This window comes from Pholcus phalangioides, unplaced genomic scaffold, assembly GCF_987345545.1.
Source record: "Pholcus phalangioides strain wild (caught in Gottingen) unplaced genomic scaffold, Ppha-v1.0 ptg000009l_1, whole genome shotgun sequence".
Taxonomy (NCBI): domain Eukaryota; kingdom Metazoa; phylum Arthropoda; class Arachnida; order Araneae; family Pholcidae; genus Pholcus; species Pholcus phalangioides.
The window spans coordinates 45,593,878-45,610,979 of NW_028301602.1; the positions used below are offsets into that span (position 1 = coordinate 45,593,878).

Below are 17,102 nucleotides of genomic sequence, written 5' to 3' on the forward strand. Positions count from 1 at the left end.
GGGACATTTGCCCTGCTCTGACGAAATTTTAAAGTAGCCTATCGTTCAAGTCTGGTCCCATTCGGTATATACTCGTATGCAAAATTTGGTGACGATCGATCTAAAATTGTAGATTTGTGTAGAGAACACACACACAGAGATGGAAAATCAATTTTATATATATAGATATCAAAAGAATAGATATTAAAAATTTAATTTCTATGAAGCCTACTGTTATGACACTTTCTTGAAAATCATAGCGGGTGGGGGGTGTACAATACAAGGTATTACAATGATACTCCTCTAAGATGACCATTCTACACTCCACGAAAAAGTGGCCATCTGTGGAGGTGAATGCCGAATAGAAGTTGTAAGACAGGAAAAAAAATTCAGGAGCGCATCTCAAAATAATAGTTTTCAATGTCACAAAAAAATCGTATACTCAGTTTACTTACAATGCCAGAAAAAAAAAAAAAAAAAACATGCTGTGAAACTTTGTTGCAATGATACTCAAGCTAATGATAAATTCTTCTACACATTGATATTTTTTCAAATCTTGTTAGGAATCCCCTGTAGCCTAATGTCAAAGTCCTCTCGATACAAAAAATATCATTTACTATGATAAACCCTTCTATAACAATATTTTTAGGAGAGTAAAATTGCTGCTGTAATATTTTTTGCTTCAAATATCTTTCAACATATTTTTAAACTTGTCACATATTTCAGTTCTTCCAAGGACGTCTAATTATATCTGTATTTGGCATCACTTAATCACTGTAAGTGTATTACTACTTTTTTGTGTGATACAACCAAAGTGTATTGTGATAAAACTTTTTACAGGAGCAGCACACACAGATCGAACTGAATTTTATTTTTCAGCTAATCAATTAAAATCTTTTGCGATGAATGAATACTCTGAAGCACATTTTTTGGTATACTGACAAGGCCAATTTAGAAAAGATGCCAACAGCAGCGTAAATTTTATGGCACATGATAATGTTGCCTTTCAATATAATGATAACCCCTCTATAGTGATATTTTTTCTTGGTCTGGTGTTATTATATATATTGAGGTTTCACTGTATTTTATGCGGAACTTGAACTACAGATAGTTCAATCAGTTCCTTAATCTGTATTATGAGGGATCTGTTCTGCTTTATAGCAGGTTGTACATGTTCTTTCCTCACATTTCTTTTACTCCTTCACTTGTTATACTGAATATCTGCATGCTAAAAAGTGAAGAAAGTATCCACAAAGTCAGATTTTCCACATCCTTCACTTATTCTGTAAAGATCACAGGTTATTTGTCTTATCAGCTAAGAACAACTGTATAGCATTCACCGTTGTCATCCTATTCACAAATGTTTTCAACTTGACAATGTCACATATGAACAGAAAATCCTATTGATCTGAAAATGTTCTTATGTTGATGTTTAAAAATGATAAGGTTGTGCAAAGAGAACTAGCAGCTTTCAATGGATTTGAAAAAAGAAAAACTTGGTTTTTTTTCAACGGTTATCAATAAGGAAGTGGCCTCAGACAACATACAGTGGTGGCCACAGAATAGGGGTGGTTTTTGTATTACACTGCTCAAAACAATTATGGGAGCAAGCAAAAAAGTGAAGAAAACCGTGCGAGACAGCCATGTATTGGCATACAATGGATAGTACACGCGTATCAATGCGCAATACAGAAAAAAGACATAAAAAAATTTGGAATTAAGCTTTAATTCTTTGAAAATATGGAAAAAAACATGAAAAGATGATTTAGGGCAACAATTTGGTTACGTGTAAACGATAAAAAAAAGTACTGTTTAGACATGATGCATGAGTTTTAATAGGGCGTGTGGTCTCCCCGAACAGCTAAGACTGCTGCACACCTGTTTGCCATGGATGCGATGAGGTTATCGATCAGACTTTGGGGAATACTGTTCCACTCCTCAAGAAGTGCAATCTGCAAGTCTCGGACAGTAACAGGCGGCCTTGGTCGCGCAGCAATGCGTCGTCCAAGGTGGATTCAGGTCAAGAGAGCACGCTGGCCATTCCATACACTGTATTGTTTCAGCTTCAAGCATGTTCTCCACCAGACGAGCTCTATGCGGTCGGGCATTATCATCCTGGAAAACAAAGGAATCTCGAATGGCTCCAGCGTAAGGGATGACATGAGGTCGCAGTATCTCGTCTGCATACCTTCTGGCCGTCAAAGTGCCATTCTGAATGATATGCAGGTCCGTATGTCCGCCTATACTGATTCCACCCCATACCATCCAACCAGCTCGTCTGTATTGTGACCTTTCACGAACGAATGCAGGGTTATTTCGATTGCCCCTGTCCCTCCATACCAGAACACGTCGGGTGTCACACTCCAGACTGAATCGGGACTCGTCTGTAAACAGCACTTGGCTCCAATCATGTTGCTCCCAATCTCGATGTTCAGCAGCCCATCTTCTTCGAGCCGCACGGTGGCATGGGGTCAACGGAATGCAGACCATTGGCCTACGTGCATAGAGCCCTCCCTCATGAAGCCGATTACGTACTGTTTGGCTAAACACCCTTCGTCCTGTTGCCAAGAGCAACCGTCTTTGCAGCTGCATAGCATTCTCTGTTCTGTTTTGACGGGCTGTTAACCGTATATACCGGTCATCAGTTGCTGTAGTGGCGCGTGGCCGACCTTGCCCTGGTCGACGTCTAACATTTCCTGTTTCTTGGAATCAATTCCACAGCCTTGCAACAACACTTCTGGCGACTCCAACAGCATCCGCGACACTACGTTGTGTTTGCCCGGATTCCAGTCTGCCTATAACACGCCGTGCCATGGATTCCGGTAAATCACTTTGTTGAGACATCCTTAAGTCACCTTGTCTCGAAAAAAAAATACTGCGCAATCAAATTTCACAGTTACGGCAGTATAACAGACGTTTCTGCAACATCCCGATTTCTGCCCTTATCTCCTTTTTCTGGTTTTTGACGTCATGAACTTTGATTTGCATATGAAGTTTTCTTCTTCCGTTTCCTGCTAGGCTTTAAATTATGGATGATTCATTTTATGTTACTTATCGGTATACATCTTTGCGTAATTTTGTTAAAACCATGTGCTCCCCTAATTGTTTTGAGCAGTGTATATATGTCTATGGAGCTTATTGTCTGTTCCGAGAAAAACTGGCCATGTAGGGAAGTTGGCTTTGGAATAGAGGTGGCTGCCTATGGAAATTCCACTGTATATATCCCACACAAACTTCCAGTTCATTATTTGTTCCATTTAACTAAAAATCATGGAAAAATAAAAACATTCATAGTGATATCAAAAACAAAAAACATATTTCACCATGATAATGGTAGTATTAAGAAAATGAAGAGTTTGTCAATCCATTGAAGCATTGTATTCTTCATCTCGATTCTTGTAACTTTAAAATTATGAAATTATGATATAGTTTTGTTATTTCTTGCAGGTTATGATTACGATCCCTATCAGATGTCCGGCTATCAATATTACGGATACTATGATCCTTATCAGCAGAACTACAGCAGATATAATTATGGATACTACGATGAATTATATCGGAATGATCCTAGGTTTGTTTGATTTTAAGTTTTTTTTCCAGTTTAATGTAGTCAGAGGTTAGTATATAATATGAACTGTGCTCTAACAATTTTTCTGATTTAATAAATAAAACTTTCATTCCTGTTTTTTCCCAACTGTATTTATGTGGGCTTATGCTGTTATTATTTCTATTGAGGAAAATATTTCTTATTCTTTTGAACACAATAATGTGAGTATCCATTAATACATTTTTGATTTTCCTATCTGTTTATGTGTAGTGTATTGCATGTTTTCCATGCAAATCGAATAGTTTTTGACCAATCCTCATGAAATGTTACATGGGCCTTGACTCTTTCAGCAGCAATTACGATATTACTCGCCTAACTTGATGCTTTCTATTTCAGCAGTTACGAGACAACTCGCCTCCTTAAAACCCCCATATATCGTCAATGCAAGCCAAGATACTTTGTTATGAGGGTTCTTTTAAGAACATGTTTTCTCCATCCCTCCCCAAAATGTTGATCAACAGCCAGTGAGCAGAGTCGGTTATTGTTCATGTTTTGGTAACTGAAAGAGAGACATTGTTCAAAATATGACTCCCCACCATTCCTTTTTGTGGTAGTATTGGAATATATGTCTAGTTTAAATAATAGAAAAAGATAGAATATTTCTCTTCTTTTATTTTTTATTTATTAATTTTTTTATTATTATTCTCAGAGTTGTGGAAGAGAAGCACAAAATTGGGAAAAAGTCTTCTTCAAAAGATGTGCCATTTTACAGAGCGCTAGGTTATTTCCACTGTGCCAGTTATAATGTGGATCAGTGAAGTTTATAAAACTGCTTAAAGGGTTAAACAGGGCAAAACTTGAAAACTAGTAAATCTTATGAATTTTGATAATTAAAAGTTTTACTTTAAAAATGTTCCAAATTTTTTGATAAAAAAAAATTAGAACAATTTTTGATAGGGATGTAACAATAGCCCTTCTTTTCTCACCATTTGAAAACTTATTTTGAAGAATCATTTTTTGAAAACAGAATCCTCACTGAAGCAGGTCACATAAAAGGAGGGGGTAGCATGTTCTGATATATAAGTCAGATATAGTGAACCTCTTAATATAGCAAACAAGGTTTTTGTTCTCTGGAAGTTTTTATAATGGTCCAACTGTAAATGATTGTACTAGCATGAGCAAAATATTATAAAGAAAAATGAAATTTTTGTTTTCAGATATGCAGTGGAACTTCTGTTTACGAGCATAATTTGTTCCTTGAACGTGCTTGTTATCGAAATTATTCATGTATTGAAACAAATCTTTCCATAGGAAATGGTGTAAACTTGGATGATTTGTTCAACAATCATTCATACACATAAAAATAACTGATAAAAATCATATTTAATCAATAATTACTCGCTGTTATCAGCTGACTTACAGCGAACAAATATCTTTTTCTTTTTGTGTGACTTTAAAAATGTACTCATCCAATGCTACTTGCTTTTGCCCCCTCTTGAGGATTTTGCGGAAATAGGAATTGCATTATCATTGGACAGATTCATTGCTTGCGCTGCTACAGCTTTGCTTGGGTGGTTCTTTTCTGCTAAATTTTTCTCAGCTTTCCTCACATTTTTCTAATCTTGTTTGAAATGAGAGATTCCTTTTCATTTCCTTCTTCAGGTAAAATCCTTTGCATAAGCTGTGGAGATCCATCAATTTGTCTCTGGTCAACTCTTGGCCTTATTCAACTAGTTCTTGAATGATGCCCTCATGAACTAGTCAGGTGTCCTCATGAATTGCCCTCATGTCCATGGTCTTTCCTAAGGACAAAATCTCTATGACAACTGGTGGCTATTGTTCATGAGCTAAACCCTTAAAATCATGTTCAATAATGCAATCAGCCCAGTTTTCTTGAAGCAGAGTTGAGGGATCTCTTGGTGACATCCATTGCAGGTTTTATTGATTATCTTGAGACTAGATGATGTAGAAATGGTTCCTCTGAAACTGTCAGTGGGTAAAGTTTGGTCTGTATTACTCACAATCCCACAGTAAGTGTGTTTGTAAAGCGAAAACAATCAGTTCAGTTGTAATGGTTTTAACGGAGTAAACAAAGCACAAATTTTATGCTTGTAATGCAAATTATCACTTGTTAATTCAGTCAAAATCTGTTCAAAATTTTGCTTTTTAACCGAAGTTCTTCTGCACTAAATTTTGTTTATTTTATGCACCAGTGTAGTAGGGTGTATGTCAAATAACATTAAACAACAAATTTTCTTCATCCACAATAAAACATTCAATTCCTTTGCAATTTGCTATGCTGAACACGAATCTGAATATAAAAAAGTTAAATTGACTATGGTTTTCTTTGCAATGGCATGTTTAATACACATATTGGTAACATGATACATTAAAATATAACAAAACGAAAGCAAAAAAAAAATACAAAAAACATTATCAAAATCTTTTTGGCTGAGTATGGGAAGTCTTTTGCCATAAGAAACAAATAGTATAACAGATGCTATGTTAAGGTATTTTATTGCTGCTTTTTTATTGTAACACCTCCTACAAGAGATGGCACCATGCAGAAATAGTGTTTTATTTATGTGATTGCTTGGCTCACTTCAAATCATGGGAACAGCAAAAGATACTACCACTTTATATTTGCTAGAAAGCCACAGCAGAATGTTGATGGATACTGTCACACATATGAAGCTTAATCTTCATCTTTTTCACGAATATTGCAACCAAAATAGTCTTGTATATAATACTGCTTGTAAAACACTTTTTTCTACTGGTAGCATATTAATATCTCCAAAACAAGAGCCAATAAAACTTTTATTTTGATATTCATGTACATAATGCGTCGAAAATCATTTGGAACTTCATATTTCATGTTGGAGGCAGTTTTTCTGTTATCAAGTGTAATCGAGTATCTTATCTTATTTTTAAATTAACGTTCATCATTTAAAAAATCAATTTTAAATTTAAAAGAACTAGAAGAGATAACAATAATATTACATATGGTTTTTTCCTCCCATTTTGTAAGTTTCTTTAGTTTAGTTGCAAGATATTACTCTCATCAGCAAAATCCGTAATTTAAACTTGCATGTGTTATACAGGTATAGACAACAAGTGGATGAACAATATAGAGACTACTACAGGAGAATGGGTTATGAAACAGATGCTGAAAGATCAAGTGTACATTCTGGTCGTAGCTCAGTTACAGAAATGAGTAAAGAAACCTCTCAAAGGTATATGTTCATACTTATGTATTCCATTGTAACAAATTAAAACTATTTTCACACTTAGAGTAGAAACAAAAATATTTGTTAACATGTGTATGTATTTACGTACGTAAAAATTATTGTTAGTAAATTTTTTAATCTATTTTTTGCCCCAATACCTTATTGTCCTTTCTAGATAGTCGTCTTAAAAGATTTTGAAACACATTGATGCATATCCATTTAAATACAAATACAAATACAAATACAACACCACAACAGGCAAAATGCCCAACGAGGTGGCTGATAAAAAGATGCCCATAAAAATATGGTTGTCATATGTTTCAAAAATACAGCAACCCAATTAAAAATGCAATTAACACAAATTACAAACAATATATACACATGATAAAATATTATACAATGCCCATAAAGAATACTTATGGTTGTCTTATTCTAAGAATGGATAGCTTCTCGATTTACCCCAACATGTTTATCGTATTTCTTTTTAAACGTGTCAATTGTGTTACAATTTACTACCTCCGGGGGTAAGCTATTCCATTTATTAACAACCCTATTGGAGAAAAATTCCCTGCGACACCATAACCTTGCATTGTCCCTCACCAATCGATACTGGTGTCCCCTTGTAAAAGCAGTCGATTGGCGGTGTACTAAAAGTTCATGGTCCATCCTATCCATCCCATTGAAAATTTTGAACACTTCGATCATATCTCCTCGACACCTGCGTTCATCCAATGTAAACATATTCAAAAAATGAAGTCTTTCTTCATAACTCAAGCCCTGTGTGCCAATAAGGACACGCGTAGCTCTTCTCTGCACCCCTTCAACCAAGTCTATGTCCCTCTGTAGGTATGGTCTCCAAAACCTTACAGCATACTCCAGTCCAGGACGAACTAAGCCTCGAAAAAGCGGAAGAATGACTTTAGGAGAACGCGAAGAGACCTTTTTGAAAATGAGACCAAGCATTCTATTCGATTTTTTGACAACCGCTGAACAATGTTCAGAAAACTTAAGTCGCTCGTCAATGAGAATTCCCAAATCGGTGACTCTAGTTGCATCCGGGATAGTGACACCATTCAACTCGTAAGAGAACCGTGGGTTGTTCGAACCAAAATGAGCGACCATGCACTTATCTACGCTAAACGTCATGCTCCATTCATTTGCCCATGCTGCAATCTTGTTTAAGTTGGTCTGGAGCAACTCCCTATCGCTTTCATTCCCGATTACCCCCATTAGCTTCACATCATCTGCGAATTTGCTAGTAATTCCATCGATACCCTGATCGAGTTTATCGATAAAAAGTGAAAAAAGTATGGGGCCAAGGACACTTCCCTGAGGAACTCCACTTGTGACGTCTGTCCAACCAGAGAATTCCCCGTTCACCATAACTCGTTGCGACCTATCTCTTAACCACGATTCTATCCAATTCAGCAAGTTGCCCCCTATTCCAATCTCGTATAAACGCTTCAAGAGTTTGCCATGTTGGACCCGATCGAATGCCTTCTGGAAATCAAGGTAAACCACGTCGACATTTTTGCTCTTACCCAAAGCCTTAGTCACGTAATCATAGAAGCAAAGGAGGTTAGTTACACATGACTTCCCCTTCCTGAACCCATGCTGATTATCCGACAATACATTATTCTCGTCTATCCACTTCACAAACTGCCTTTTGATGATAATTTCCAAAATTTTCGAGAGGGAGCTCGTCAAACTCACTGGACGATAATTAGACACCACTTCTCTACTACCCTTCTTAAATATAGGAACAACGTTAGCCAGTTTCCAATCTCTCGGGACGATACCCTCAGCAACACTACTCCTGTATATCTGTGCGACTGGCCCCAACAATTCATTAGCACCTTCCCTGAGAACCCTGGGATAGATATCATCTGGTCCTGGTGCTTTGCTTGCACATACATTTCTTAGAAGATTTAGGACCTCCACGTCTTCCACTTGAATATCGTTGAGCGTTTTATTACCCCATGCAACACCCGTATATCGAATATCATTATCTCCATTAAAAACCGACGCGAAAAAGTCATTGAAAGCACTACACATGCCTACATTGCTCTCTACTTTTGAGCCTCCTATCGAGAGGGGGCCAACTGTCCCCTTACATCCATTATTGACGTATCGAAAAAATGATTTTGGGTCAGAGCCAATGTTATCTGCCAACCTAGATTCAACTTGCTTTTTACTATCCCTTATCGCTTTCTTCAACAGTCTTCTTTTATCAGTAAACAATGATAGGTCACCTCGTCCACTTTTATACTCTCTGAATGCTCTTTTCTTTTCAAGATAAAGGTTCCGCACGCTATCCGTGAACCATAGAGGGTGTGATGTACAAACACGCTTTTTTCGAACAAAGGGTATGACGTCGTGCAAAACAGAGGACAGCTTCGTACTAAATTCTTCCCATTGACTTACCACCCCTACTGATTCCAACCGGTCTTTGAAAACTTCCGCTAACCTTCTTCGCAAAACATCAAAGTTAGTTCTCCGAAAACAAGGAACCAGTCTTTTGTTATCAACCTTACCCGAGGAAAAGTTACAGAGAAATCTGACGATACGATGATCGCTGGAAGAAAACTCTTCCCCCACCGAAACATGTTCAACTAGATCCTCAGAACTAGTAAGAACTAAATCCAAAATAGCAGTACCCCTAGTGGCTTCTGATACATGCTGATACAAAAAATTTTCGAGCACCAACTTAAGAAAGTCTCTTTCATACTGATTTCCAGATGAAAGGTTCTCCCAATCAATACCCGGGTAATTGAAATCCCCTAGTATGAGAACCCTCTTACGCTTACACATGTAGGAAATTTCATCATGCAATTTGGCGATGTAGTTTTGATCCCTATTCGGTGGATTGTAACAAACCCCAACAATAAGCTTATGACGTCTTTTGTTCTCAAGTTCAACCCATATGGTTTCAATATCACTTCTCTGCACGTTACACTCTCTAGCCTTCAAACATGATTTCACGTATATCAACACTCCACCCCCTTTCCTATCAGATCTATTTCTCAAAAAAGTATCGTATCCGGAGATGTGTAAGAAAGATTCATCCCCATCGTTTGCCCAAGATTCTGTAATGGCTATAAGATCCAAGTCCTCCACAACTATCATAGTTTCTAAAAAATCTTTCTTATTACCCAAGCTCCTGGCATTTATTAACACACATTTTAATTTGCCCGGTGGTTTGTTGTCAATCGAGAAGCCATCCAAGTCAGAGGTGGGTAATTCCCCGTCAGTACTGTTGTGATTATCATTAACTAACCCGCATTCCCGACTACGTGGTCTGGGAGTAAAAAACCTGACCTAAGACTATCGTAAACCTCCCAGACCCCTCTCTTATTTAGATGGATCCCATCCGAACGAAGCCACCTATCGGTAAATGCGGGAAGCTCCAAGAACGTGACCCCAAGTGAGGAGCAAATGTCCTTCAGGCCTCCTGTGCATAGTATTTTGTGTAAAAAACAGAGCAGTTCTATTTAAAGTGGGATGTGTTCTCATTTTACTTGCATCTAGGTTTTTTTTTGGATATAATTAACATTCAAATGAGTATATTTTTTGGTATCATATGGATACTTTCAATTTTTCAAAAGTCAACAATTTACCTTTTTACTGAGGAGTTTTATTTGTCTTCATTTATTTTATTGTCTTATTTGGATAAAAAAGTCATTACCAGCACAAGAGTATTTATATTAAAAATTTGTAGTTTTAATATACAATATCTGACGTGTTTTTAATATACATCAGATTAGAAGATCAGAAGTATTTCATTGAGTTTATTTTTCAGTTCGGTTCTAAATTTTTTTTTCAAGGATTGAAAAGTTTTAGAAAACATTGAAAACTGGTAATTCATTTCACATTTCCTCCATAACTTTGTAATTTAATGAGTTTTTGCTCTTTCTGAGTTCATTATTTGTAGAAATAAAATTTGAGAGTAAACTTTAGAATATCAGCTTCAACTTGACACAATGTTTGCGAGTATATTGCGCCACGGACGTGTGTGTGTGTGTAGGAGGTGTTTTTTTTCGTGAATTTTGCTGGATTTTAGTTATTCAGTAAAATTGTTATAAAAAACCTTGTCTGTTGCTCCAGAAATGTTTATACCTGCATAGTACTACCTATATAGAAGTGATGCAAACAACATATGCCCTTACAATGACCTACATTTATACGAAACCCTCTCTCCACCGCAAATCTACTAGATACATACTTTTATGCGACCCACACTCAAGTCACAGATTGCAAAAAATTTAAAAGTATGTAACCAACACTAATGTGTTAATATAGCATTTCCCATGAACACATTTCAGGTATCCAGATAATGATGCAGGTGCTGATATTTCATATAATCAACAATTATATGGCTATTCTGAAAGACCATCACAGTTTTCAAGTTTTGATGTATCTGATGGTAAGTTATATCATCTATTTATGCTGTCAAATTAAAAAGAAATATTCACAATCTTCAAACAATATATGCATATATGAAAATTTTGTAAAGCATCCACCATTTCAGGTTTAGGCTTCCATAACACTTGTCATATTAGAAAGTACGCATATATAATTTGAGGTGAAAGGGACTGAACACATCAGATTATATATTATGGAAAAATGCTAGAGCAGAGCCTCTAGCCAGGATGCCCAAGACATCTATAAATTTTGAATGAGGGCATATTTTTTTCTATCATATACTCAAAACTGGTGTATAAAATACTGATTAAAGCATATATTATTTTTACATGCCTGATAGGCGTGTAAATTTTTGAAGATTTGTCCAGCCCTGCTTCATTTGCCATTCTACCCTATTCTTAATTGATCGAATATTGTAATTTTTTTTGAACCTATGTATTCATACTTACTCTTGCAGGTTTTGTTCTTAATTCACCATGCTCTGAGGCTATCAAAGCCCTCTCCAAACTGGAATTACTCGCAGAAAAAATGAACCGAAACAAAAAAATTTAAGAAAGAATTTTAAAAGTTTCAGCATCTCTGATTATCCAAAGCATCAAACTCAAGACTCAGATTAGTCTTGAAAGTTTACTGTTATTACAGTTTAAAGAAATTTACAAAAAAAATAGATATGGAAATCGGAACATGTGTGATTTTAGTAGTTATTTCAATAATGTATGGGGAAAATAGGAAAAAATTATACAAGAAATAGTTTTTCTTGTAGGGAAATAACTTTGTATGTTAATTAATGAAAGTGTGAGGGAATAATTCAATAAGATAGAAGATGTGTGAAATGAAAATTTTTATATGAAAAAATGCATGATGTACAGCGCAATAATATATAATAAACTTCTTTTTCTCTAAAATTTGTATAAATGTATTTATATTTGAAGTAGGTCATTCTCACAGTGTAAAAAAGAAACTGAATTTTTAAATTTTTTTCAAACAGATCAGCTTAATGCATCTACTGCAAGACTTACTCCTGTCAAATTCACCTGTGCTCATGCATTTGCTAATTTTTCTGCCGATGGAAAATTGATTGCTGTATTACCCAAACAGTCAGGCTATGATGCGTCTAGCTACACACCATTTGTTCAGATTCATGATATGCAGGTATATATTATGAAAATTCTCTATTACTGTATGTTAATATAGTTATAAAATATATACTTCCCAAAATTTGGAAAATAAGATCATCAAATTTCTTGGTGCATTCTGAGTTAATCAAAAATCACTCTTGATTTTTATAGGTTCTGATGCAAGATCTCAAATCCTCTGAAGAGCTAAAGAAATTTCCTGGACCTCTTGTGAGGTTAGTATATTTGAATCACATTTTCTTTGACAGAAGAAACTACTAGAACTTGAGTTACAAGAATGTTTTACTTGAAGCAAGCTTCACAAATTCCTAAACAAGTAAATAAATAGAAGCAAATAAATCAAAAAAATATATTGTGAATAATCACTAGCATTTGTCAAGGTGTTATCATTTATCAGGGGTTGTATCAACATAAAAAAAAAAAATTTAATTAAAACAAAATTTGTATAATATGCATACATTGTACTGCATTTTGAGTAACAGGGCATAATTTTACATAGGGCATTAAGTTAAAGAAAATATTGTGGCAAACAGGGTTTTAGTAACCAGAAAACCATAATAGCGTTCCCAAAGAGGGCTAATCAAGGTCTTTTTCTCATACGTTTCGGCCCTTTGACAAATGATTTTTTGAGGCTCCCTATATATAATATATAGTGTTCTTCTAGGAGAGAGGCCTGTGCTTACAATACAAGAGACTAAAAATTTTGGGGCCCTGTTTACCGACATGAGAAACAGACATTGGGGTTAATGCCTTCCAAGAAAAGAAATATTTTATAGCACTATAATGAAGTATGCTGAACGTATTACTTGTTTTTTAATTATTTTTTTTTTGCATGTGCTTGTGAAAACTTATATATATGTGTGTCATGGCTAGTAGTATATAAGGTGTGTCCAACTGTAAATGAATATGATAGGTTGCAGATAAGGATTATAAAAGAGACTGACAGAAATGAGCAAGAAGCTGGATTTTTTTTCTTATACAAATTAAGACCAACTTTGAATCAACAAACTTTCCATCAAATCTTCAGTATCAAATTATTATGAATTACAGTAAATACTTGTGTATAAGCCCTCACCACACTATAGGAACAGACTTTGAAACAAAAAAAAATGGCTTATATTACGAGCATATGCAGTAATTATTATAAAATTACTTATACAGATCTTTAGTTGCATTCATGTAACTAAATTCATAAATTATTTTCAGAGGAGAAAGCCATAAAGGTGATCTTATAGAATTTTGCCAAAGCAAAGTAAAACTATACAAACAGAAAGAAGGAATACCAGATCGAGACTCTTATGTTCTACTTTGGGAGCTATTGGTGTTGCTTCTACGTCAGAATGGGGTTTGTTGATTATATTTAGTGCAATTTTTTTAGGGTATTAACTTCTTTGTTTGAAGTTTACTATTTATTTCCTTGTGTATTTCTCCAAAGCAGATTATACTAAAAACTGTGGCATACGTCACAGAACAATCAGTGCTGCTACAGAACGATCTCGAGAAGAATTTAAAATAATGAAATAATGATGTTTTGAAAGGAAAAAATTTTCTATGTAGAAAATAAAGAATTTCCATCGCAGAATATTTCCAGTGAACTGAAGGCTTGTTACAGAACAATGCAAAACATTCTGCTTTGAGTATATATATATGTATATATGTACTCTTCTATGTCTTATTCTCATTGCATATTACGTCTTCCTTTTTTCTGTGAAAGAATTGGAGATTTGATCAATTTTTTTTTCACTTTCCAGTCTGTTGCTGGCAGTGACATTTCTGAACTTTTGCTTAAAGACCATGAGGTATTGCATCAATCACAGTTCAAATCCAACCTGGACACACCAAGTGAAGAGTCTTCACCTGTTGATGCTGGTGATGCACCTTCAATTGCGCATTCTGGTGATACTTCATCCCCAGATGAAGGGATATTTGTTGCTCACGACAGGACAGTTTTAAACACTTCTCAGAAACTGGATGTTGATAAAGTTACGCGTAAATTCAGAGAATTTCTGTTATATGGGCATAAAAAGGTAATATATTATTTCACTTATACATAGCGGGACTGGACAAAATGTCTAGGTGCCAGAACAAAGTTTTAGTCACCAAAAAATTTTTTGTCTGAAAAAGTATAAAATAATGCTTCTTTTGACACCTCAAAGCATAGTGACCCTCTTTCATGTTGGCAGATATGCTACTGTAAATTCCAAACATTTTGTGCTGACCTCAGCCTGCTATTTAGTACCTACACAAAGAAAACTTTAGGTGCCAATACTAATTTTTTTAGTCACCATGGCTACCTGGTGCCTAGAATTTGTCCAACCCTGATGCATAGTAATTATATAATTTAATCCTATGTCAGTATGTACTCCAATAATTTTAAAAGCAAAATGTATGTTTGAATCTGTGTTAAGAAAAAATTCAGTTCTGAAAAAGCTGTAAAATTTTCTGTAAACTTTTTTTCCTGATGTTTACTAGACATCAAAATTTGTAGTGCATGGTTTTGTATTTTAATGGAAGATTTCACAAGCTTGTGGCAGTGGTTCTCAAACTTTTCCCTTTGAAGCTTTCCCAAATAGTCGAAAGTGATTTCAAAGCATTGAACAGAAATGCATCAATATAGGCAGATAATTGTGATGCCCTCCGCACGAGTCACAATTCATACTTAGAAAACTACTAATACTAACATTATATATATTGCTGAACTTGTAGGTCGCTGTGAAGGACTTATAAATTTTTATTTGACTTCATAAAGTGTAAGGAGAGTAAATATACATCTGGTTTAAAAAGAAAACAAACTATGTAATAATTTTACTTGTGTAATAAACAATTTATCATTACAAACTGTGAATTTTCAAAACATTTGTTCAACACTTTCTATTTTAGGATGCATTAGAATGGGCCATGAAATATGGCTTATGGGGCCATGCATTGTTTCTCGCTTCTAAAATGGATTTACGAACATATGCCAACATTATGACTAGATTTGCTAACTCTTTAGCAATAAATGATCCACTTCAAACACTTTATCAGCTGATGTCTGGAAGACAGCCTGCTGCAGTTACTGTAAGTATTGGAAAATGTTTTAGTCATTAAATTGAAACATTTAGTTTTGATTTCGAAATACTACCTAGAGCAATTGGTGATTAATAAATTAGTCTCATGTTCAACCAGTCTGTGTTAAAATCTCAATGAGAGATCTAGAAAAAATAACTTAAAAATTATTTTTAAACTTAATGAATAATTAATAAATTTGCTTTCTTAATTTTTTTAAATTTCAGTGTGTTGCTGACAAAAATTGGGGAGATTGGAGACCACATCTTGCCATGATATTATCAAATCCTTCAACACATGCTGAAGTTGATTCAAAGAGTATAACTACTTTAGGCGACACTCTTGGTAAAATCTTTCGCCTGATTTACTTAATACAGCAAAACTTAGTATGCAAATCTTGCATTATGTTGAAGGATGTAGTCTTATATTTGTTTATATTTATATAAACTTTACTCATATACTGTACTACTGTAAATAAAATTTACACATTGACTACTATTAAAAGGCAACCTCTCTGTGAGCCCAAGTTCAATAAGGAGTGTGTGTGTGTGGTTTTTTATATTCTTCCACTTTTCCTTTTAAATTAGATTTATGAAGAATACTCTTGGAGTAAAATTAAAGCTTGTTAAATTTTCACAGTGCACAGTTTCATTGATCCTGATAGTTTAAAAATAGATTTTGAAACTTTCGTTGCAGTTTTTGAATGAAATATAAAAAGTATCATTGCAGTGGTTTCAAAATCTCTTTAAAATATATTGTTATAGAAGAATTTATTGTAATAAAGGATATTGTTGTATCAAAAAGAGCTTAACATTAGATTATAGGCAATTCCAAACAAGATTTGGAATAATATTGTTGCAGAGCAATTTATTATTGTAACGGGGAGATTTTCATCATTGCAGCAAGGTTTTCATTGTATTAATAGCTTTAATTGTATCATTGTTTCAGTTGTATCAAGTCTGCATTGAGTAACAAGAATAGTTAATATTTTAATTTTTCAAATTTGGATTTTTTTTTCTTCCAAAGCTGCTCAGGGATGTCTTCCAGCTGCTCATTTTTGTTATCTGATGTCTCAGGTAGATTTTGGGCACTACTCTCAAAAGAGTAGTAAATTAGTCTTGCTTGGTGCTGATCATAGGTAAATATTTTTAAAATAATTTTTGAGGATTTGTTATCTCTGTAATTTCCTATTTTTTAAATTCTTAATGATTTAAATTTTTTTCATAATATTGAATTCTAGACTTCCTTTTAAAGAATTTGCCACAAACGAGGCAATTCAGTGTACAGAAATTTATGAATATGCGCAGTCACTAGCAAATCCTGGTTTCATTTTGAATCATTTCCAGGTAAGTCGGAACAGTTACGACCTATTCCAAAACTGTCCAATTTCTATATGATATTTGATAAAGCTTAATCAAGAAGATTATATTGCTTTTTCTAGACATTTTATTCTGCAAATGTTGTATTGTAAACTTATATATATCCTCATAGTTGTCTAATAGCTTATATCTCTGAACCATTGATAATATAAGAAATTTCCTATTACAAAAGTTATCTCAAATATTGTTGTCCATCATCCTCAAAACCATTGAACTCTCAAATTATGGATAATATTTTAAAAAAAAAATCTAAATTTCTGATGTGGATTATATACTGCTGCAGCTTTAATAATATTTGCAGTTTTTTTGAAGAGGGATTATAATAGCAATAAATACAATGTGTGTGTGTGAAAAATCTATATAG

At 34.5% G+C, this 17,102-nt stretch overlaps 1 protein-coding gene across 5 annotated transcripts in view; it reads left to right on the top strand.

The window, feature by feature from the left end:
• Sec16 (endoplasmic reticulum export factor secretory 16) overlaps nt 1-17,102 on the top strand; it is a 94,902-nt gene that overhangs the window by 36,259 nt on the left and 41,541 nt on the right. For 4 of the 5 annotated variants that reach the window (XM_089236358.1, XM_089236357.1, XM_089236361.1 and 1 more), the window contains 11 exons: nt 3,427-3,550; nt 6,628-6,759; nt 11,076-11,176; nt 12,164-12,327; nt 12,465-12,526; nt 13,518-13,656; nt 14,063-14,338; nt 15,192-15,371; nt 15,587-15,704; nt 16,386-16,497; nt 16,600-16,705. In XM_089236358.1, coding sequence (XP_089092484.1) covers nt 3,427-3,550; nt 6,628-6,759; nt 11,076-11,176; nt 12,164-12,327; nt 12,465-12,526; nt 13,518-13,656; nt 14,063-14,338; nt 15,192-15,371; nt 15,587-15,704; nt 16,386-16,497; nt 16,600-16,705 — 1,514 coding nt within the window. The remainder of the gene's footprint in view (nt 1-3,426; nt 3,551-6,627; nt 6,760-11,075; nt 11,177-12,163; nt 12,328-12,464; nt 12,527-13,517; nt 13,657-14,062; nt 14,339-15,191; nt 15,372-15,586; nt 15,705-16,385; nt 16,498-16,599; nt 16,706-17,102) is intronic. The other variant, XM_089236360.1, reaches the window with a different exon arrangement.